Raw genomic sequence first — 25,390 nt, 5'->3', positions numbered from 1 at the left:
TCTTTTTTTGTTAAAAACAAATTATTTCTCTTAATTGTATGATCTGTTTCAACTTAAAGTTGTTTGTTCCTTGTTAACCTAATGAAATGCAGTTTCTACCACAAAGAAGATTTGCCTTAGCATATTGTATTGGAAGTTGAAAATGGTAAAGGGTTGTTTTAATTTGTGTTTTAATAGTCGGACTGGATCAGACCAGAGGTGAATCTGGTTTGGTTCCTTTTAAAAATGAATTATTGTCCAACAGTTTTGAACCAAAAAAGTTCTATAGGGTGTTATTTTTTCATACGAATCTTGTACATAGATGTATTTATAAAATTATTTTAAAAATTAACATTTTTTTTTTAGCGGTTTGATCGATTTTGAACTGTGAACTGGTCTAATTTTAGTTTAATAAGAAATTTTAAATTTAAACTTGATATAAACAATTGTAATGAAATTTGAAAGGAAAATATTACTAGTGTTCTCGGAGTCTAATCCGTTTCCACTTTAATTAATCGGCGTTGAATATAGTCAATAGTTCGATCATAAACAAAGAAATTAATGGTACACTCCACCGTCCAAATTAAAGGCCAAAGTTAAAACAAAATGAAAATGTCTTCTTTATTTAGCAACTAAAAAGAAATAAAGAAAATTCATCAGCCGTCGTCATGAATACTTGCACGACTCTCCTCCTCTTTATGAAAACGAATACATATAAAAAAAAGTATAAGGTAAAAAAAACACATGATTTTTTTTTAAAGTACAGATTAGCTCTTTTATTTTGTTAGGCACAATTAAGATCTTGTGTTCTTAAAATTGAATAATTAAATCCTTGTTTTTTTTAAATCGAACAAATAAATCCTTTTAGTTTATTTTTCGACACTTACCCCCTCAAATTCTTGGTAAATATTTTAAACATTGAAATTTTAAACGTTTTTCCTATATTATTATGAGATACATGTCACCTATTAACGAGTATTTCTAATAGTATTGGAAGAAAGGGGTTATTTGTTCTCTTTAAAAACAAAGAGGGTTTAATTATACCAAAAAAATAAAAAGGTTGATCTGTATTTTTGTGAAAATTACGTGGGTTTTTTTTATACCTTTTGCCTATAAAAAACAAAGACTAAATATTTTTATTTTCAATACTACTCAAAGTATTCCCAATAAACTCTCTAGAAAAGTCAAGCTCTTTAAATTAAAAAATATAACATTAAAATACAAATTTAATGAACTAACTATTATGTAAATTTAGAGAAAAGAGTGAGTTTGACTCTCTATATGTGGAGAGCCAATTTTTACTCTATATTCTATATTTCATCAATTATATTTATTTCGAAGTTAAATTATATATATATATATATATATATTGCTAATCCAATATGAAAGAAAAAAAAGAATAATTTAATTAATATTTATTGAAAAAAAGTAAAGTAAAGAGTTAAAAATTAGAGAGTCTATTGGATTAAAACTAAATAAAAATTATTTTAATTTAAAATGCTCTTTAGTCTTTATTTAAAAGAAGATACTCTTCATTATAAAAAAAACACCATTAGGAATGCTCTAATATTATTTTGGCAAAATTGTTTTTTAAATTTATATTTTTTATATATTTTATCAACTGCGAATTGTTTAATTATATTTTTTTGTCAAGGTTTAATTATATTTCAATTTGAACAATTCTATTTCAATTATATCCAAATATTTTGATCAATTGCAACCAAATTTTTACAATATTTTTTTTTAAAAAATTAGACCGCATTTTAAAAGGTTGGGCTCAACTAATAAATAACGCAAAAATTAAAATTTAAATGGTGTGACGCAAAAATTTGGACATCATTACAGCAATCTTTTCAAATTGAATTTAATTATAAAAATTAAAAAATTCAATCATAATTAATAAAAATTGCAAATGTTTGAATTTTAAAAATAATTTTACCTTCTTCATTTCTACAAGTCAAATTTTCGAGTTACGTGAAACCAAATATCTTTAAATATCTAATCTTTATAAAGTAATGCGCCGGTGTATAGCCAATCGATGGAAAAATGTTATATTTAAAGACAATATCATTCAAGTAACTAAATCAATTAACTCTATGTTTTATTTCTTAGCAAGGAGTTGGAGTATCGATCAAGATATTTAAAATATTAAATACTCTTTTCAATATTGCTTTTTCTATTCAATTTGACGTGAAATGAAAATTTAGCTCAAGAAACAAAACTAGTTTTCTTCGATTTTTTTATAATTAAATTATATTTCTCTTTAAATTACTTTTTACTAAAATACCCATTAGTGTGTAAAGGCATGGGGAATATCCATGAATAGAAATATAAAAGAATTGAAAAAACTCATCTAAAAATAAGAAAATGTTTTCGTGATTTGAATTGAATTTCGATGAAACAATATGATCGATGCAATAACAAATAAATAGAAACAAAAATACTTCAAGTGGCATTTGTATTAAGTGTATTTTCATGGAAGACTCTTTATAAATAAGGAGTTTTTTTCTCGTAATAAAAAATATCAGCATCACTTGACACGAATTTCAAAAAGAAAGATTTCTCGATTTTAGATCTCTCTAACTTTGTTCTCCATCATTTTGACTTAATTTTTGTTTCGCTATTTGTTTAAGAATATGAATACATAGTCGGAATAAGCATCATGTTGCTTGGCAGAACAATTGAGTGATGCATCCTAGATGGGGCTAATAATCACCCATGGCACCTCAACTTTAGGAGTACGGACGCTAAACCCCCTGATGTTTAAAAACGGACGCTAAACCCCCTGAACTTTGAGGCGGCGCTCACTAAACCCCTTTTGGACGAAATATGACCAAAATACCCCTGGCGCCGTTTTTTTGGTCAACTGACTTTTTTTTCAAAAAAAATCTGACACTGTCACATCAGCTGCCACGTCAGTAAAATACCTTAAAAATTTCAAACACCCAAAATACCCCTAATTTGATTTAGAAAAAGACAAAAAAATAAATCAACCCAATCTAAATCAAAAGATTAACTCAACACCCGACCAGACCACCTCCACCCGACTGGACCACACCGGAAAATTTTTCCGGTCATCTTCCGGATCTGTTCCTGAGGAACAGATCCATCGTCGTCTATTCCTCAGTGAGGAACAGATCCCGGCGGCGGCGGTGGTGGTTATGGTGGCGGCGGCGGCGGCGGTTGTGGTGGCGGTGGTGGTGGTTGTGGTGGCGGTTCGGGTGAAAGTGGTTTGGTTGGATGTCATTGGGTTGATTTGATTTAGGGGTATTTTAGGTGTTTTAATTTTTAGGGTAGTTTGGTGACGTGGCAGCTGACGTGGCGCCACTATTTATTTATTTTTTTTTTGAAAAAAAGTCAGTTGACCAAAAAAAACGGCGCCAGGGGTATTTTGGTCATATTTCGTCCAAAAGGGATTTAGTGAGCGCCGCCTCAAAGTTCAGGGGGTTTAGCGCCCGTTTTTAAACATCAGGGGGTTTAGCGCCCGTACCCCTAAAATTGAGGTGCCATGGGTGATTATTAGCCCCTAAATGGAGGTGTTCGGAAAGGACATGTTGCTTCAGTTCAATATCGTCAAACATTTCCGACTATTGCATAGTCCATATTCTTTCAAGGCCTATCTCAAGTCTTATATAAAAAAGAAATAAATAAAATAAAATATGTTTTTTACTAGATTAAGAATTCCTTTATCGAAAATGAACTCCGATAAAAAGACAAATAATATCAAATTTTCACTTGTATTAATAGTTCTTGATGATTATAAAAGACGGTGTACAATTATTTTAGTTTCTCTTTTTTCTACTATATATAAAATTTTGCCTCATCTCTTGATCGAATTTTTGGTTCCACTTCCCATTGTAAAAGTAAAACAATACTTCATAGTATAGTAGTGCATTGAAAAGAAAAAATGTCAGAATAAAACTTCGTTGATTTTCGATGGAAGAAACCCCACTTGGATTTTCTAGTTAAAAAAACAAACAACATTAACATTCAGAAAAGGAGGTACAATTTATATAAGTCTTTTGTTGTTTTTGTGGAGCCCAACTTAATGTATTGTGAGAGTACATAAATCAAATTTTTGTGTAGAATACATATCCTTTAGCTTCTCATTTGTATTTATTAAAAAAATATAATCTTTTTCAATTTAAGTAATATATTTTATGAACAAAAAATTTCTAAGAAATAAAATAAATTTGTATAAGTTGTTCTGCTATATCACTCTCTTTTTCTGGTAAAAATAAAAATAAATAAATTATAAAATATAAATATACAGTTATAATTCAACTATTATTTAATAACCTAATGTTATAATTATTTAATATTAATTAGTAAAATTTAGTATCAAATTTAATGTAATAATTATAATTATAAATAAAAGTTACCTCTTTAAGTCTTTAAATATAAAAATTATTAAGTATACATATAAAATTTAAATTGATTAATTAACCAACACTGGATTAGAAAAAAAAATATAGCGTAACAGTTTAAGAATCTACCATGACTCCAAAAGTAAGACTTTCTTACTATTTCAATTATACAACAATTTTATTCTATTTTTATTAATTATTGATATATGTGCATAAACTTGCTTAAAATTGAAGTTCGGCTCGATCTGAATCTGTAATATATTTGAAATTTACAAATTGGCTTTGGATTGATTTAAATTTTTTTTTATATAATAGAGATACATGACAAATCTACATATATTTGATATGACTTCATCTAAATTTGAATAGTGAATAAATATTAAATAATTCCAAACTTAGATTATATTTACATTTATTCAAAAATACTTAAATTTGATTAGGTTAAATTTATTCATAAAATAATATTTTAATTTCTACATTCTTCTTAACTTGATTTGTGTTTTCGATTTTTTTCAAGCTTCCACTTTTATTGACTATTGGCTTCATGTTATTTCTATTGAACAAATGAGCCACTCATCCGTGGAGTTTTTGGCACATACATGTTTTCTACTTTGGTTTATCTGAAAAGTGCGTAATGCGAAGGTATTTAACTATTACATTTATAAAGAATTTGAGACATATCAGATGGCTTTTAAGGCATCTTCTGATATTTTCATCGTCAACCATTCCATTTCTCCACATGTATTTCAACACTATGATCTTTCTCTAGTTCAATCTTGGCTTTTAAGGTGCAAATGATCTCCTATCTCAATTTGTTAGGAGTGAAGTCGAAAATCCTGAAATGTCTTGGGTTCCAACTCTTTTGGAGACAAGATGGAGAAAATTATTTGAAGGTTTATGGATGGGTATAAAAAGAAGACTCCAAACGTCGAGAGCAGCGGCTGCGACATCGTTCTACCATGATGATGAGTTTTGTAGGCGATGCATTCAACGTAAACGGCGTGGATGACGTGATTAACGTAAAATTTGCACATAATTGTAAACACTAGTATATATCAAATGTTATAAATATAATAATATAAATTTTGTATATCTCTGTTAAAAAAATCTTGACTTTAAGGCAGTTACATTTATTGAAGATAACAATTCCATTTCTTCACATGGATTATAATACCGTGATCGTTTTCTTGTTCAATCTTGGAAACAACCTCCTATTAATCGTTTTAAAGTCAGCTTTGATGTTACTTTTGATTCCCACAATAATTTTGGTACAATTGCTGCATTATTTAAAAATCCAGCAGGCCAAATAGTTGGTAAATTCTCAGCTACTTTTTGAAAAATATGGGATACTAGTATATTGGAAGCTGGCATTACGAGAAACCATGAATTGGGCATTATCTTTAGTTGGTGTCGAGTGATTTTTGAAGGAGACACATTACAAGTTTTGTAGGTTATAAATTCAAGAAAAAAATATTCTTTACTCAATCTTGGAGAATTTATCAGGATATTTGGTGTCTCAACTCCAATTATTTTTAGAAAAGATAGATTGCATTAATTAAAGAGATGATGAATCGGCCAGGACATGTTGAATAACATTAGGAGGGGTATACACCTTCCATCTTGCATATCTATTGGTATTGCCTAAAAACTTTCTTTGCTATATAATGAGTGATGAATGTGGGATGTTGGACATGAGTCTCCAAACCCTGTAGAATAGACAAAATAAGGAGCAACGGGTGAGGGTGGGTCTCAGGACCCCATACCCACTCTAATGCTTAAGCCAGTTACGGTTATGGAAGAAAGTGGAATGAATTAGCTAGAATTTTCATACCTCCTGACAGGTGAATTTGTTCCCTAATTATAGATTTCTCAACATATCTGCCTTTTCCTGGGCGACATGGGACTCTTTCGGTTTATACTATTTTACTTTATGTTATTCCATCATTAATTCCCCCACCGGTTTTGCGTTAGCTAGGTATTTATGCCTAAAGTTACCAACATAAATTTTTGTTTTCATGGTTTTGCTTTTGCCGCTTTTTTTATTTCCTTGCTGTTCAGTATGTGTCAGCATAGGTTTTGATGCTTTGTGTCTCGTGACCCATGGCTTCTGGAATTTTTACTTCTGTCTGTTTCATTTATTTTTGTGACTTGTTTTGGTTATGCGCTTTCAAGCCAAGCCAAACCAAGTCACACTCTAAAGTCGGGACAACCATTCTTTCCTTGTTTTCCTTCTTTATGGGGTTCGTTCTGTACACTTTATAACTTGTTTTGGTTTTTGGGTTTTGTTTAACCAAACCAAAACAAGATACCAGATGATCGGGAATACTTTTGATTTTCACTTACTCCCCTCTTTCCTTTCTTTTTTATTTTCTTAGCCTTCGTATTTATAGCATTCTGGATAGTGCGTTACAGCTGCCTTACCTTTCTGTATTCTCCACCTTTCTCGCGCGTCGTGCTCTTGTTATTAATTATGTTTTGACGGCTGGGTTGGTTATGCTTCCTCGTTTGTAGCATTGGCAGTAAATGCAGTTACTTTATTGTTATTTACTACATCTTCTTTTGTCGCTTTTGCCCTTTGGTTTCCCCTCTTTGCCTTCTAGGGAAAGATTATAAATAAGTCTTATTTTTTTTTTATTTCTTTTGGTATCCTCTCTTTGAACTTTCTGGCTCTCTTCTTATCTTCTTGTTTGTTTCAGTTTCCTTTCTCAAAAATGGTAAAGAATATTTTTGATGCTATGGATGCGGGTATGTTGAGTGATGATGATATGACCGTCATGCCTAGTCTTCTTCTTCTTGATCGTCCCTCTATTCCTTTCATTTCTCTTTTGTCTAATAACAAGGATGGTGTCTCTGTTGCTTTGGATGGTCATCCCGTTCCTACCACTGCTACTTCTTTGGCATCTCTTTCGGCGATTATTTCGATTGTTTCCTCGCCTGGGGCATTATCATTGGTCACCATTGATTTTGTATCGGTTGTGGTGGTGTCATCTTTGGCGCCTGATTTTTCTACTTCTTTACCTTTGCTTTCCTCCAAGGGGGGAAGGAAGCGTCCCACCACTGGTCCTCCTAATTTTTCTTCTAAGTCAACTTAAATCGGATCCTCTGTGACATTTATATTTTTTTTCTTATTGCTTCATTATCATCATATTGAGGTATGTTATTCTTGTTCTCTATTCCTCCACCATACACTATTAAGCTATATTAAGGGCATAACTTGGGTTATTCAGGCATATTGGACATTTTGTAGAGTATGTCAAAACTCTTTTTAGTGTATGTTTAATGTGTATTCTCTATGTTCTATTTCCTTTCTAAGGAACATCTTATGTTATGCACCTAGGTTCGCAAACTTCCTAGTGCATCCTCTATGTGACAGCCATCTATCTCATATAAGGTACGTCTGTGCTATATTGGTTTGCCTTATTGGCCAAACTGTATCTATCGTGAGCAATGTGATAACACAGAGCATACGCGTCGTATCTTGGGGCTGCTGACTAGGTTAGTCTCGTTCTCGGATCACTGTTCCTGATCGGCGACCTCTAATCCGCTTCGGACTACCCCTGGTTGCTGCCACTGGATTAAAATACTCACTTGGTTCAGGAACATCTCACTAATGTTCGGGTAATTGCGCTCTTCTTCGATGATGAAGAACAATTGAGCAAAATTACCCCGGCGTTCGAGTGCGTCCTCGATCTAATTAGCTTCACCAGCTATATGAGAGTGATGCTTGAATACTTTATTTGAGCATAACAAATCGTTCATTTAATTTTAGGCTTAATTACAAAAAAAACCCACCTTTTAGCCCCTTTTCAAATCACCATGACATTGTAATTTTGTCAGCTGCACCCTAATTCGCACTTTTGGTTTTCAATTCCACCCTTAAGTACTAAATTGATCTCTTCTCTAATTAGAAAAAGTTAAAATAAGTTATCCATTTTTAATTTTTTGTGTGCAAAAGAGTTCAAACGAGTACTTTATAAGGGTTTTTATAAATTTTTCCCGAGTGAAAAAGAGTCCAATTTGATTTTGAGGGTGAAATTGAAACCCAAAAGTGCAAATTAGGGTGTAGCTGACAAAATTATAACGTCAGGGTGCAACTGAAAAGAGGTTAAAAGGTAGGGTTTTTTGGTGATTAAGTCTTAATTTTAAATAAAATTTCTATGTTTACAACGTGGGCGTGAAAAGTTATTGACAAATGTTTTACTTTTATCGAAATGACTTTATCCAAACTTTGAATTGCTTGAATATTTTATTATACCTAAGTATTCTTTTTTACTAAAGTTTCAATTTTGAGGGACACACGCACGTTATGAATACCAGGCAGTAATAAAATGGCTAATTGTTGTAAAAAGGCTAAATTTTTTATAAAAATTTCATAAAAGTTTTTATCTTTCAATTTTGTCGATTTTGGCCAAAAACTGAATATTTGGTTTTACAAAAGTCATGACTTTTTAATTTTGTCGATTTTAGCCAAAAATGAATTATTTGGTTTCACAAAAGTCCTGAACTTTCAATATTTGGCATGCCACATAGGCGCCACATAGGCGTCACATAGGCAAATTGAAATCAAAATGAGAGTTGGCCACAACTGAAACCAAATAATTTGTTTTTGGCCAAAATCGACAAAATTGAAAGGTCAGGACTTTTGTGAAACTTTTATGAAAGATTTGGCCTTTTTACGACATTTGGCCTAATAAAATCCTCATTTTATAGCAATTTAATTTTTGATTGAAGTTTGTATATATATGCCTAAGCTTTTTGTGTATTAATTAACCTCAGTATTTAACAAAATGTCATGATTTAATCATATAACTCACTGCAAATTAAAAAGACATTATTTATTGTAATCCAAATAAAACATTTAACTTTTCGAAACTATTCATAAAAAAAAACCTTTTCAAAACTATCAATTAGTATTTCTAATAGTCTAACCACTTAAAAATATCCAAATTTTCGATTTGTTTTAGTTTTGGTCTATCATTTTAAAAATATAAATTTTAATTTATTTCCATAAATACATTTTAATTACGGCCAATTAGACACATATAAAAAAGTATTTATGAACAAATCTATCATTTTTAAAATATAAAGACATTTATCAAAATTAGACTGCAATTTGATGAAATTAAAGCGCTTTATTATAAATGAAAGAAAAATTGATATATATTTTTAAAAGCAAATAGTTAACTACAATTTAGATTAAATTAATATTTTTAAAAGATTCGACCATAATAAAGAATTTTACAATGAAATATTTTTAAATAATTAAGTCTATTTCTATGGGTGGCATGGGATTCTTCTTTTACCTTTTTTCTTATCTTTGTAAATCACAAAGCCAAATAACAAGTGGTGCAAAAGAAAGAAAAAGGTTTGCAAGCATAGCCCTCTAGGAACATAAATGTTAAAAAAATTAAGAATATGTACTTAATGAAAAGTTTAAAAATGATAAAAAAGAGATGAATATAATAAGAAAAAGGAAGAGGGAAAGAGCAATTTCAAAAGGACTAATATTGGAGGTAAGAGTAATATAATAAATAGGTTAAATGAGGTTCATGTGATATTTAATTAAAGTAAAAAATTAAATAGTTTCACTTAAAAAAACCCTTCTTTATTTATGAAATTTCTTCTATTCATGTGATTTAGATTAAAGAAAGGCATTAAGTTTCACATGGATTTTGATAGGGTATCTACTCATGAAATTGGTGTTTATCTAAAGTAATGAGCTGGTACCCATCATTTGCCCTCACATTTAAAGCACATAGGAACAAATATGGTAGGGGGGGAGAGAATAAGTCCAACAACTCCAAGTTAATGCATGCTTATACCCAACTAAATCAACCCTAATTTCACTTCTATCTTATTCTCCCTATATATTCATCAAACATTATGTTAATAATAAAATTTAATTAATTTAATTTTTCACATTCCATAATATATTAGTATGTATATTAGCAACGTTTGAATTTTTACGATTCTGCTATTTTAGTATATTAACTCTTATTTCGTTTAAAATAGTATTCCGACTTTTAAAAGTGTGTCAAACGAGTCTTTTATCATTTTTTTATTATCGGACTACTAATAATTTTTAAAATAAATTTAAATTACTGTTATAATGTGTTATTTTATCCATTATATATATTTATATATATGTAAAATATTTGCTAATATGACAAAAAGAATAAGCAAGTATTATTTTTTAGTACATCGATGGTCTAATAACAATTAAAAAGATTTGTTTGCTATTTAAAAAAAGGGTTAATTACATATAAAATCAACACCTTTACACGAATTTTCAAAAATAACACGACCTTTAAAACGTGTCAATTCAGGGCATCACCTTTCATTTCTTTTCAAAAACAACATGGGCATGTTTTTTGATAAAATTTTGCTGACTTGGACAGCCGATGAGAGTGTCACGTGTCACGTCACGTCAGCAAAAATGCCACTAAAAATGTGCCCATGTTAATTTTGAAAAGAAATGAAAGGTGGTGCCCTGAATTGCCACGTTTTAAAGGTCGTGTTATTTTTGCAATTTCGTGTAAAGGTGGTGATTTTATACGTAATTAACCCTTAAAAAAACACTAATTTTGAAAAAATGAAATAGTAAATTGAAAAAGATCAAATGACATAGTAGATATTTCCACTTTTATATAAATAAATTAAATTCCCATTATATGATGAGCATATCAGTAAAATCAACCCAACAACTCTCTGTGAGTTAAATAGTTAAATAGCCTTATTTAATTAATATAATATATACTTTTATAAGTGAAACCACTCATTTGTTTGAAAGTTATAATGTCCATGTCCTATTTTAATTTTATTTTTTCTTCTGTTTCTTTTCCTATGAATAAAGTGGTTGTTGAACCTAAAATTCTAGTGTTTCTCATTCATAAGCAAGTATATATTTCCACTTTAATAACTTTGCTTTGCATTTTAGGTAATATAAGAATAGGTAGCCAAAGAAGGAAATACTTGTGTGCATTATGATTATGGTGTGTGAATAAATGAAAGTTGTGTAAGGGTAGATCTATAGTTGATGTTTCAATGCCTATGCGTATTTGTATTATCTTCTTTTCAGAAATTTTTATATAAATCAGTTCTATCACGTCATCCAGATAAATTCTGAAATACAAAAAAATATGTCATGTCAATATACAACATATTTCTCACAATTATAAATATACAGGTGATATTTTGAGATTTGTTGTTTGTTTAAATAAAAAATAAAAATTATCTAGACATAAGAGATGTTTGAATATTAACGTAACACATATATTGCATAAACAATTTTTCTTATTTTTCAAAAAAAATTCTTGTTTTTTAAAAATTTGTATCCATGCAAAGTTAGAGTAATAAGCATATGAAATGCGGTAGAGAAAGAAGCATTGAATAGTTATAGAATCACTATCTAAATTTATTTCCTTTAAAACTTTGGTGGCACACCACAATGCAAAAAGTTTCTTATATCAAATGCAAGTCATAACACTATCACCAATTTATTTAATTCTTTGTTTATATTAGACATCTTATTATGGTTTTCACCTTTCAGTTCCACCCACTTATTTTTAATGTGTTTATTGTTTTAACTTTTTTATATGATTCAGAAAAATGTCAACATACATATTTTATATCTAAAAAACTATATTTCTCAATAAATTATTAAAATATAATGCCATCAGTAATTGAATTATCTTTCATTTTTATAGCTAAATGTGAAGTATTTGACTTCATCAAATTTCTACCCTAGTTATAATTTTCTAAAAATTACTATTAATTTAAAGAGTTGGATGCTATTAACCTAACCTCATTTTTTATCTGATTAAATCCGGAGTATCATTAGAGATATAGTCAAGAACAAAATTCTTACTTATGTGAAAATATAAAAATCTATCATCATATTTGCTTTAGAATCTGCGTTTCAAGAACCAAATTAGATATTTTAATTTGATCAAATAAACAATCAATTAAAAATTCGTTCAGTCTGTTTGTTCTTTTAATTTATTTTATTAATCATAGAAAGAGGGAGCACATGTAAAAAAAAAAAAACTCACAACCTAACAAATTACTATCCAACGTTTTTAACATTTGATCTATAATTTATTGGTTGTTTTTCAAATTAATATTTATGATTTAATCTTTTTAAAATAAACAAATTATTACATTTAAAACTATATATATAAACTAATTGAACATATTGTCCATTTGATTAAACGTGAATTAATTGGCTCCACCAATTAGTCCACAGGTTCAATCTTTTAAAAACACTGGTTGGAATAAACTTTGACCAAATTAGACATATTACTTATGTGAAAATATAAAAATCCATCATCATATTTACTTTAAAATATGCGTTCTAAGAACCAAATTAGAAATTTTAGTTTGATCAAATAAACTATCAATTAAAGGTCCGTTCAGTTTGTTTGTTCTTTTAATTTATTTTATTAATCATATAAAGAGGGAGCATATGTAAAAAAATACCCAGTATTTTTAACATTTGAGCTACTATAATTTATTGGTTGTTTTTTTAAATTAATACTTATGATTTAATCTCTTTAAAATAAACAAATTATTACATTTAAAACTATATATATATGTTATTAAACTAATTGACGTATTGTCCATTTGATTAAACGTGAATTAATTGGCTCCACCAATTAGTCCACAGATTCAATCTTTTGAAAACACAGCTTGGAATAAACTTTGACCAAATTAAGTTTGATTTTTAATGCTTTGATAATACTTTAGACTTTCATAATAAGTTTAAAATCGGTCCCATTATATGATAAATAAGGAGAAAATATGATATTCACATCAAATATAAATTCAAATAACGAAAATGTAGAAAAGCATTTACTGAAAGTTTAATCAATTAATGTAAAAAATTATATTTACAAATTGTTTTGATTATAAAAAAATTCGGTATTTAAATTTGAATATAAATAAATGTCTATCACTAATCTATAAAAAAAGTATTTAATTTATTATATACCCTAAATAAATAAAAATAAAAAAGATTACACATTGGAAGAAAAATCAAATAAAGAAAATGAGAGAGAAAAGAGAAAAAGTTAAGAAAGAAGACAATTTTGCTACTCTTTGCGTGCCGCCTGCAGAAAACAAACATTAAAAAAACAATCACAAGAATTTGTTTTAATTTGGGGATTTTACAAATTATAGAAAACTAGAGGGGCATGTAAGCAAAAAAGAAGAAGAAAAAAACCAAAGTAGTAGTAGCGTAATAAAATTTCAGTTTTATAACGCCCATTTCTCTCTCTCTTTATCAGTTTCAGCTTCTCTGTCTTAACACAAAAGTACAAAAGCTATATCTTACATTAACACCAACTTACCTCTCTCTATCCCGCCGGATTCCGGCGATATGTTTATCGGAAACCCTTTCCCGGCCTTTTCTCCGGTCTCCCAGAATCCAAGATCCAGTGTCTCCGTTATTATTTCTGGTAAGCGCTCTACTTTAATATATTGTTTTGATTTTAGCTTTGTTTAATTAGCCTTATAGTTACCTGGTAAGTTAGGATCCGGGTTCTTATTGTGAGACTGGATTTGGATCGGAGCTGAAAATTTATTAACTTGTTTAGTTTGATTAGTTTGATTAGTTTTTAATTTTTTGGTTGTGAATTGATTGTGTTGTTGTGATTTTTTTCAGAGAATAAATCTGTTTGGATTGCTGGAAATCAAGTGGAGAGCTTTCTTGGAAAATTTTGGTAATTTGGTGGGTTGTTTTAGCTGGGATTATTGATGTTGTTGTATCTTTTTTGGTGATTGGGTTTTCTCTATACTTTTAATTTTGTTTTTGGGGTGGGTTTTTGTTTTAGAATCTAGAGGAAAAATAGATGTTCTTGGTTTATCTAATCTAGCTCAACAGTTGATTGAGAGTTGTGGAGATGAAGATGTATAGAATTGATTTATTTGATTGATGGAAAAGATAAACAGATGGGTACTGATTGTCTGCAAAGATAGGAATTTGTTTTCGGGATATTGGGAGCATAATCAACAACTGTTTCGTAGCTCTACTTGTTGATTTGGTGTTTTTATCTTTGGATTAGTAATACATAGAAAGAACAAAGTACTTTTTAAGGTTATAATTCGATGGAGGACGAGGAGGAAGTGATGCGTCGTTTGATAATAAATAGGAGAGGAGTAAATAATGGTCGGCTGCGTTTAGGATCAAGTGATTCACTTCTCCCTGGCCTTATTGATGATGTTGCGTTGAATTGTCTAGCTTGGGCATGTCGATCGGATTATGCTTCATTAGCGTGTATAAACAAGAGGTTTCATAGGCTAATAGAAAGTGGATATTTATATGGGCTAAGGAAGCAATTGGGAATCTCCGAGCATTGGGTGTACTTAGTTTGTGACCCTAGAGGATGGGAGGCATTTGATCCTGTGAGAAAGAAATGGATGGTTTTGCCGAAGATACCTTGCGATGACTGTTTTAATCACGCAGATAAAGAGTCCTTAGCTGTGGGTAGCGAACTGTTGGTTTTTGGGCGTGAGCTATATGGTTTTGCTATTTGGAAGTATAGTTTAATTCGTCGTGGTTGGGTCAAGTGCGAAGGGATGAATCGTCCCCGATGTCTTTTTGGATCAGGTAGCTTTGGTGCTATTTCTGTTGTTGCAGGAGGAAGCGATAGTAGTGGGAATGTATTGAATTCCGCAGAACTGTATGATTCTGTAACAGGTAGATGGGAAATGCTACCAAACATGCATTCACCTCGTAGATTATGCTCTGGGTTTTTTATGGATGGCAAATTCTACGTGATTGGAGGGATGTCAAGTCCCACCGCCACCGTCTCATTGACTTGTGGGGAGGAGTATGATTTTGAGACAAGGAAATGGAGGACGATAGAGGGGATGTATCCAAATGTTAACAGACCTGCTCAGGCTCCTCCGCTTGTCGCAGTCGTGGACAATCAGCTGTATGCTGTTGAGTATCTAACTAACATGGTGAAGAAATACAATAAGGTGAAGAATTCTTGGGAGGTGTTGGGGAGACTCCCCGTGAGGGCGGATTCCTCAAATGGTTGGGGTTTAGCTTTTAAGGCTTGTGGCGAGGAAATTCTAGTTGTCGGGGGACAAAGGGGCCCAGAAGGTGAAGCTGTTGTGCTTAATTCTTGGTGTCCAAAGTCCGGGGTCAATAATGGAACTTTGGATTGGAAGGTTCTTGGTGTGAAGGACAATGTTGGTGTGTTTGTTTTCAATTGCGCGGTTATGGGTTGTTGACGATTCATTTAGATCGACTCAACGGAGGTTGCAGGTTACTGCAATTTAACCTGCCCTTTTAGGGTTCTTCATGAAAGTTTATTCAATTGACTTACTTTGTCACTGAGATAGCACTTTTCCATATGAGAATTTGGTTTCTTTTTTCTTTAACATCCCTGTATTTAAGTTTGCGTGTTTCGCTTCAAGGTTCTGCATTTCATTTGCTTTCTTTCAGAGAGTACTGAGTAGGATCACTCTGGTAAATGCTCTTTTCCTTTTTCTCATCCTCATGTTAAGTTATATTTCTGATCACAGCTAATAAATTGAAAACCATTGTTGTTTTACGGTTCGATCTTATTCTTTGACACTCACATTCTGTTAGTCTGTTTTGAGTGACTTATATCATATTCCGACTTATGATTTTTCATCGTCAAAACACATGAAGTTATATGCTTTTATTGATATTCTCAGCATTTGCTCGGACACAGAAAAGAAACTGGAATTTGGAAACGGTGAAACAACTTTTTATCAGAATAGGTTATAAATATACAGTTTTGAAGTTTTAGAAGTATTATAGCAAACGGGAAAAAAAAAAGCTGAATCGTAAGACTCCATAAGCTTCCGTGTAACATAGATTCAAAATAGTTTTGGTTGAGATCTTGTTGATCGATAAATGACATATTTGGTGCATGGTTTAAAGTCCGTATAGTTATGGAGAGTCGGATGCCGATGATGCGAGATGAAATCATTGTGTGTACGCATGCTGCTTATAGAAGATGGTACTGAACTTTGTAACTAACAATAGCATCGTCTGCATTATTGATCTTTCTTTTTGACTTACAAAAAAGAAAAGAAAATTCATTGAAGATGTTGAATCTTGTGACAGAAGAACAAATGTTTGCTGATAAATGTACTTACAGATGGATCCAATAGTGCTTTGGAATTTGCTGCAGAATACAGCTATATGCTTTGTTTTAATGTGCTTACGATTGTTTGAGATGTGAACAGTTTATTTCTTGTGATTGCATTTATGTTCTTTTCTACTATGCTTTATACTCTCAGCTAGGGGTGCACCGAACTGAATTAATTGAAAAATCGAACTGGACGGAACTATATAATTCTAAAGATAAAAAAAAATACAGGAAATCAAAATATATCTTGAGCATATTACTTTAAGACTCCTCACGTTTGTTATGGTTTACAATTTGGTATACCTTGTTTGAAAATCAAACGATTTGGTATCTCAGTTTTGATTCCGTCAACAATTAAGGGTTTTTGTTAGTTCCGTTTATAATTTGATATTTACTTTTAAACGATTTGGTACCTCACTTTCAATTATGTTAACAATTTGATACCTCACTTTTAATTATGTGAACAATTTGGTATCTCATTTTCAAATGATTTGGTACCTTACATTTCATTCCGTTAATGATTTAATACCTATATTTAACAGAAGGTTGTAAGTGTCGGTAAAATTAAAACTGAGGTTTCAAGTCGTTTGATTTTCGAAAAAGGATACCAAACTGTGAATTTATGATAAACGTAGGGGTTTTAGAATAATTTGTTTTATATATATATATATATATCTTAAATTTCTAGAAACTGCATTATTTTGTTTATTACGCTAAAAACGCTTTTAACCATTACTTTCTCCTTTTCAAATCGAAAGACAATTTAATATTAATTTAAATATTTAGAAAAAGAGTACTTATGAAGACAACATAAATAATTAACAAAAAATACACATTTATTCTTTGTTTATACATGTTAATTAATCATTCAATTCAAACGACAATAATCTTGTATAATTTTAAATTAAAAGATAAAAATACGAGATGTCATTTTCGAAATTTTCTCTTTTGTATAATGACAATGTTTGGTGATTGGGGCCAATGCTTTATCTAGAATGTCTTGATTGGTTTATAGGTGATCATTTTGTCTAACACAACTTCCACTTTGCCATTAACAAAACAAAACAAAACAAAATTAGTTGCGTCTTTGGATAGCTTAAAGGAAATACAAAAGTGAAAAAAACATTTTAAAAAATCATAATTTATAAACTTTATGTAAATATATGTACAAAGTTCTGAAAATTTTATTTTGATTTTTTGTTATTTTCTCAAGTTTAACTTTTGTTAATAGAGGTGAGTATGCTTCACTTTAGTTCAATTTAATAAAACATACAATGAAATAAATAAATAAAAAATCAAATGGCATAACTATTTATATAAGAATTAATTAAAACTAATTATCGGGTTGGTTTGATTTTGTTCTGTTTATTTGATATAAATTTAAATAAAAATTACATGTTAATTAGGTTAATGTAATAATACATATGAAGCTTGGTGTTTTGATTCATTCGATTAACTAATGATAAAAATCAAACTACAAAACTAAAAGTCATATTTTTTGATTATTTACTGTTGATTTGTTTCTTTTGTAATCATCTAATCAATCCAATTAAACTTAAATTTCGAATTATTAATTTAATTTAGTTTTTTTGTTATACTAACCACTTGAGCACTTAGCTGTGGAAGCTAAGACTTTATGTGTGTAAGGTTGGGGTTCGACCCCGAATTCTCGAAGCTTATTGTTTGACTGATTTAAAAATAAATAAAAATTTCTATTAATTAATTTTTACCAATTTTTGCTAATTTCGGCTAACAACTAACTTATACTAGTAGCTTTATATTTGATAAAATAAAAAAGAGTTAAGGTAAAAAAATGATTCTAATGTTTACCCTGCGGCTCACATTCCTCCCTAATGTTTTTCGAGTCTCAAAAATGACCCTAACGTTACCAAAGTGAGACAAATATATTCTCTATCTACCGGTATGTGCTTTAACATTAACTCGGCTGACGTGTCATACAATTAGCCGTTGCCCTAATGTTTTTAAAATCTCAAATATGACCCTAATATTATTAAAGTGGAACAAATATAGCCCTAACGTTAATAAAGTGGAACAAAGATACTCGCTGTCTAACAATAAAGGATATATATACTCTACTTTGATAAGGTTAGGATAAATTTTGAGACTCAAACACCATTAGAAGGAAATATGAATTATAGGATAAATATTTGGGTCATTGTTGTACCTTCTCCCAATAAAAAAGTTGTACTAAGTTCAAATTATCTAACACATTACCACTCCTACTAGCCAAGCCAACACAACACAACTGTCACGTGACCTAATACGACATGACGCAGCAATCACAACTCGCCAGCTCATACGCGTCCTTGTAAATAGCGTGAATTACTTTTAAAAAATAGACAAATAACAAATTAACTTTTCCCAACAGTCAAAATTTTCCTTTCATTTCTCACCATCCAAACACCAGACAGAATGGGAAATTCCGGCAGCAACAACCGTCGCCACCACTATTACAACAACAACCACCACCACCACCAGAATCACCCCCACCCGCAATCTGAGATAACCACAAGTCAATACGCATTTGCTGCACCATCGTCACAATATCCAAACCCTAATTTACCTTACAATAATAATTACCCAAATTACCCTCCACCACCACCTCCTCCTCCACCTGGATACTACACTCAGCAGCCTGTGCCGTTTTACCATAATAATTACCATGGTTATCCTTTCGGTGTAGCTCCGCCAATGATTTCAGCGCCGGTAGAGCATCAAAAAGCTATTACTATAAAGAATGACGTTAATGTAAGAAAAGATAGTATTAGGGTTGAGGAAGATGATCAGATTCCTGGCAAATTTCTTGTTTCTTTCATTTTTGATGCTACTGCTCCTGGAAGGTACTTTTTGGTTTCAATTTCGTCCTTTTATAAGAAATTGTGTGCCCTGTAATAGATTCTATTTGTTTGATATAAAATATGTAAATTGAATTGTGTATGGCAGCATTACGGTTGCATTTTTTGCGAAAGAAGGCGAAGATTGTAACCTGATAGCAACAAAAGAAAATGTACTTCAGCCCGTAACTGTATCATTTGAGCAAGGTATTGGACAGAAGTTCAGACAACCTTCTGGTATGGGAATTGATTTTTCGATGTTTGACGGGGTAGAGTTAATGGAGGAAAATGCACATGGAGTGTTTCCTCTCATGATGAAAGCTAATGCACACACATCGAATAATGATGGGTCAGAAGCAAATGCAACTGGAAATTCTCAAATTACATTAGCTGTGTTTGATAAAAAAGAGGAAGATAAGTACTTGGTTAGAGTAATGAAACAGATTCTGTGGGTGAATGGTACAAGATATGAGCTGCAGGAAATTTACGGAATTGGGAACTCTGTCGATGTTGAATCTGATGGCAATGATTCCGGAAAAGAATGCGTCATCTGCTTAACGGAACCACGAGACACTGCTGTCCTCCCGTGCAGACATATGGTAAATACGTATATATTACTTCGTATGCATTTCATATTAAGAATATAAGAAGTTCCTTCTAGAGCTTAATTCTTTCAGTCAGCAGTTGTTTTGAGTCTTGTTTGTGCCATTCTTATTAGGTCTAACAAAATGAGTGGGCGGTCATCGAACTATAAAGTGCTTGTTTGGTTTGTTTGGAATTCTGATTATTCATCTGTTTTACTGGATGCAGTGTATGTGCAGCACATGTGCGAAGGTTTTGCGATTCCAAACAGCTCGATGCCCCATATGCAGGCAACCAGTTGACCGCCTCCTAGAAATTAAGGTGAAGGACGAGGTGGAAGATTGAGACTTGTTATGTTGCGAAAGAATTCTCATTGTGAACTTCATGATTTATGTCTTACATAGCTTCACATGACAAAAAGAAGACATGGTATGAAGTTTTCATTTCCTTATCTCACCATTCTGCAATTTTTTATAATTGGAATTGTACTGTAACTAGTTTAAGCCAATGGCTTCTTATGTATACACAATCTTATGCTATGTTATAAGCTGCCTTCAGCTTTAAACATGTTTATCATAGTAAAATAGTCAATTTAATCTTCGGGCTTTGCCTATAATTTTTTTATATAAAATAACAATATTATCTATGTTTGATTTATGACGTGCCGTTCTCATTGTTTCATAGATGATTATCTTGGTGGCATTGTTTTATGCAAATTTGATACAGACGTGTTTGCATAGTGTAATAAGCAGCAAACACTATAAAAAAATTAGGTTTGCCAGTGAGCAATATGCGAACGATGTCTAAAGTGGTCGCAGTAGAAGTATCCATAAGGGCCATAACTATTTCCAGTCTTCAAATCAGATTGAGTATTAACTAATCCCGTCAACTATAATTTCCAATCATACAATATAAGCTGGAGTGCATAGGTGCATGCAGGAAGCAAATGGCTTATATAATAATATTAACCTCAGCCAGGTAGAATTTTGCACTGCTTCTGAAAAACTACAATTCTTTCACTCTCTCAGTTTTAAAAAAATCAGAGTATTTGCTATTTTCTAGCGCAATTTTCAGGAGCATTCGAGGATTTTTTTTATGGCAGAGAATTTTCATCTCATTAAGAAAAAAAATTCTCCCAACTATTTTTCCAGGTGCAGTTTCTGTCCTTTCTCTTATTTATTTTTGTGATTTGTTAATTCTATTTTCATTTTCTTTACGTATTTTTTATTAATCAAAATAATTTGAGATTTTTATATGCTTTTTAACTTGGGATTTTGATGTTTCTATAGTTTTATTGCTTTCACTTTGAACTTGATTGAAAGTATAACCTTGCTGATAACTAAGTTATTGTTTTATTGTTTTTTTTTTTGAGATGAGTAAAATCGCAAAAATTAATTTTAGCTTAAGGTTATTTGTTTTATTATTTTTTCTCTTTTCTTACTTTTGGTTGAATTTCTACTGGTGGCTGTTTGGTTTATTGAAAAAGACGAGAAAATTACTTACAAATTTGTTGATAAAAGCACTAGAATGTCGCTGGTTTTGAACCGCTATCACTGCTTGTTTGATAGATTTATGATAGAACTTATTTTTCCTTAGATTCATTTTTTTAGTCAGCTGAAATTATGTCTGTTTTCTTGATTTAGAATATTTGAGTGCTAGATTATGGAAGTGTAAGTTTCATATGCAACTGATTCAAAGATAGATTTTAAATTGATTTTTTTGTTTGCTCTCTAGAATCAGTTAATTTGCATTGTTGGGTCTTAATTTTTTTTTTTAAATTGAATCCCAAAGGTTATAATTCAACTTTATTCAGTAAATAAATATGATATCTTTTTCATTCCTTTAACAGTCAAAGAAATTGGCAGTATCGGAATATTTATCTGATTGCTTTTGAAGAAGCATCAACGGCTTGTAAAGAAGCCAACGATGACATCAACTAAGTTGCTAACTTGTTGGATAATGCGGTTAATCCATCTACTATTATTTCGGTTTTTAGCGGCTTATTCAGTTCAAATCTTACTTCTGCTTTGGATTTAACTTTTTTTTTGTTCTACGATACGAATTCCAAGGATGGTGTGCTAAGTAATAGGAAAGGGTTTAATAGAGAAATAATATGTAAAGTATAAATACAGACTAGTGGATATGTATCCAAACTTGTGGCCGATGTGGCATACATACCTATGCTTTCTTATACTTTTATTTGTAAGACTAAACAGGAACAGAAATCTTAGGTCAAATCCAATGACAATTAGTTCTGGTTTCTTTTTTATCATATTGTGATTTTCATTTCTGAAATTGATTGTTAATACTCAAGAGTCAAGATTACTAGAGGGAGAAAAAGAGAGAAGACATATGGTTATAACCTCACCCTACTATTAGTCATGATTAAGAATTTCTGTACTTATTTTATGTTTGTTAACATCTTTCATGCGACTTGCTCCTATTATCCATCTTATTTCAGGCTGTTTCACTTCTAATGAAAGCCATAGGATGGCAAGGTGGAAGCATAGCCCTTAAGACACTAAAATGAGTTGTAGCTGCCGAATATCACGCACGGGATGCACTAGTGACACAAGGACTTAAGTAAGTTCTTTACTAAATTGTTAAAATTATCTATCATAGTGATTTATTGCCAATGGACTTCAGTTTGAATCTAATTGATGCAAATTTATTTTGAATATACCTAAAAACAAAATTATGCAGTTGAAAAGAGCATTATTCAATGGCGTGTATAGCCATTGGATCAAAGTTTTTTTTTTTCTTTAACAAAATACTTGAATACATGTGTAGAACCTGGTAAGCAGAAAGAATTCATTATGCATGCTAAAGAATTCAACCAGGTAGATGGTAACATAATTAAGATCAGAAAGTTTGCAATACCCTAGATGGTACAACTCATTTTATATGCTTCTAAGCATGAAATTAAGCATGAAAGTGCGATTAAACTGCTTGAATTGTGGAATTACTAATACACACTGATGATTGGAACTCAAAACTGGAAATATTTCTTACGTGGTTCATGTGATGAGTGTTCAAATTACACATTTTTTGTCTTAATCACTTAATCATTCGACTTCTTTAACTTATGGATGTAGGCACCTGTTGTATAACTTCATACTACTGCTAGTCATGATTAAGAATTTCTGTACTTTCTTATGCTGGTTAACTTTATTCATGTTACTTACTCCTGTTATCCTTCTAATTTCAGGTTGTTCCACTTAAAATGAAATACATAGGATGACAAGGTGGAAGCATACTAGCCTTGAGACATTAAAATGGGTTGTAGTTGCTGAATGCACGCACAGGATGCACTAGTTGCACAAGGACTCAAGTAAGTTTTTTACTAAAGTGTTAACCTTACCAATCATATTGCCGATGGACTTCTATTAGAATCTACCTTTGATGCAACTTTATTTGAATATACCTAAAATAACATGGAAGAAGGTGAAAAAGAGACCCTCATGTATACCCTATGTTATAGTAACATTTTCTCATGACTAATGAAGTGGTGTTGATTTTGGTTTCAGGGCATTACAGGAATTTTTGAGATTGAATCATAGAGATGGAAAGTCTGAACTCAAAGCTGTACCTGCAAAATACATAATGAAGGAAAACGAAAGGCTGAGGAAAAAAACACAGATTCTGAACCAGGAAAATCAAGCATTCTACTTTGGGGTTAGCTGCATGCACAATGAGTTTTTGGGATTTTTATAAGGTCGACAGGAGCAAATCTTGGCGAGTGCAGGCCATGGCAAAACTTGACGATAGTCTCTTCCAGCTCAATGTCGAGGTCTAAGGGATGGCGAACTCTCAAGGGAGTCTGTATTTCCTGGTTGTGTTTTCACCTATCATCCATTTGTTATGAGGGTGCAGTGGCCATGGCACGAGCTGCTCTGAAGCTCTAGATTAGGATTTTACAGAGGTGGGGAAATCTGTGAGTTTTCGCGTACCTGAGAGTTATGTAGTTTGACACAGTTACTTGCTAGCTTTCATTGATACATAACAAGCATTAAAAGGCTGCTATAGTAATTGAATTGTTCTATTATTGGTTTAATCTCCGTAGATACTTCTGATAAGGCTTGATGAAACAAACAACAGCTATGCACTGAATACAAAACAACACAGCCTTCTCCATGCACAACATCACATCCAATTCCCTTATCTCATTCTATTACAAACATTTGCTGATGCATGCAAATCTTCAAATAAAATTTAAATGTATGAACAAAAACAAAGTACTTCTATTATATAATTTAAATGTGCAGTCGATCCTCTAATAGTTAATATTCTATAAATTAATAATTCTAATAATTAATAGAAAATTGAGAGAACCAACTTCGTTCCACGTCGGATAATTAATAATTCTATTATTTAATAATTAATAAAATTTAAAATTTAAAATATATTTTATATGAATATTAATTATAGAGATTTTTTTAAAGAAATATATAACAATTGATGATTTATTTGAGGCAATACTAACCTTAATTCATAAAGTGGAAGTTAAAATACCATCAAATTGTGACTTTCTTATTATTTTGAGAAATTTTAAAAGAAATTATTAGATAAACAAATTAAAGTAAGTAAAGTATCTCTAGTATAAAAAATATTAAAAATTATTTTACCTTATGAATACAACTTTTTAATAATTATTTTTTGATTTAATATCAATTGATATTTTTTATATTGAATATAAAATTATTTCTTTTAAATTGAGTGATTGTAAAGTGTATTTAGTTAGTTTTTTTATAATATAATATTAATATTAGGTCTATTAATGTAGATGCTTTAAAATATCTTTTTATAATTTTTTTTATACAAATTCAATAAATTAATAATTCCAATAATTAATAAATGTATGATCCACCATATGTATTAATTATCAGAGGGTCGACTGTATACAGAAACTGAATAAGAAAAGATACTTTTATTATGTAAGTGTTCTCTAAAAATATACAACTGCCAATTTACAATACCATTTCAAAAAAAAAAATACTAAAATTGTTAAAAGCAGCGTGAGCTTTCATTTCCATTAATTACTCAGAAACAGTTAATTAGAAGCAAACATAATTCAAGTTTAAATTATCTTTCAAAACCCTACAGCAGCCAAAATAATTATTTAATTTTAAATTCAAACAGTTCATAATCAGGTAACTGGTTTGCACATATCTAAACTGTTAATTATCCGTTTCTACTAATCTAAAATAAAGTTCGCAAGCTAGGTTTTTTATGTAAAGGCAATGTGTTCCGTAAATCGTCGGCATAAAAATATTCCGTTTTATCTCAAGTGACATATTACTAGAGTTTTAGATGCCTTTTTTTATTTTTGATTTTTACGAGCCGGCTGGACCCAAATTTGGGGGTAAGCTCTCCCGAACACACATTTTTTCCGTTCACAAAATTCAAATTCAAGATCTTGATTAAGGGACATCAAACTCCCAACCGTTTGTGCCAATACGTGTCGATCTTTTTTGATCGA

The 25,390-nt window shown here is 30.9% G+C and overlaps 2 protein-coding genes across 5 annotated transcripts; both read left to right on the top strand.

The window, feature by feature from the left end:
* The first annotated feature begins 13,587 nt into the window (after positions 1 to 13,587).
* On the top strand, positions 13,588 to 15,907 carry LOC126659143 (F-box/kelch-repeat protein At5g60570). The gene is made up of 2 exons (XM_050352716.2): positions 13,588 to 13,801; positions 14,008 to 15,907. The coding sequence occupies exon 2, from the start codon at positions 14,451 to 14,453 to the stop codon at positions 15,582 to 15,584; it is 1,134 nt and encodes a 377-aa protein (XP_050208673.1). The 5' UTR covers positions 13,588 to 13,801; positions 14,008 to 14,450; the 3' UTR covers positions 15,585 to 15,907.
* A 2,920-nt stretch (positions 15,908 to 18,827) lies between these two features.
* LOC126661768 (probable E3 ubiquitin-protein ligase LUL2) lies at positions 18,828 to 23,965 on the top strand. 4 transcript variants are annotated; one of them, XR_007635685.2, is made up of 8 exons: positions 18,828 to 19,335; positions 19,439 to 19,928; positions 20,140 to 20,340; positions 20,596 to 20,889; positions 20,974 to 21,062; positions 22,373 to 22,494; positions 23,120 to 23,242; positions 23,439 to 23,965. XR_007635685.2 is itself a non-coding variant. In XM_050355644.2 (3 exons), the coding sequence occupies exons 1-3, from the start codon at positions 18,908 to 18,910 to the stop codon at positions 20,254 to 20,256; spliced, it is 1,035 nt and encodes a 344-aa protein (XP_050211601.1). In that variant the 5' UTR covers positions 18,828 to 18,907; the 3' UTR covers positions 20,257 to 20,511. The 4 variants fall into 4 exon arrangements, 1 of the variants encoding a protein (XP_050211601.1); XR_007635686.2 differs by lacking the exon at positions 20,596 to 20,889; XR_007635684.2 differs by lacking the exons at positions 20,596 to 20,889; positions 20,974 to 21,062.
* Positions 23,966 to 25,390: the final 1,425 nt, after the last annotated feature.

The sequence above is a fragment of the Mercurialis annua genome, linkage group LG1-X (assembly GCF_937616625.2).
Source record: "Mercurialis annua linkage group LG1-X, ddMerAnnu1.2, whole genome shotgun sequence".
Taxonomy (NCBI): Eukaryota; Viridiplantae; Streptophyta; class Magnoliopsida; order Malpighiales; family Euphorbiaceae; genus Mercurialis; species Mercurialis annua.
The sequence above is the reverse complement of the archived record's forward strand: the minus strand, read 5'-3'. Positions and strand labels throughout refer to the sequence as shown.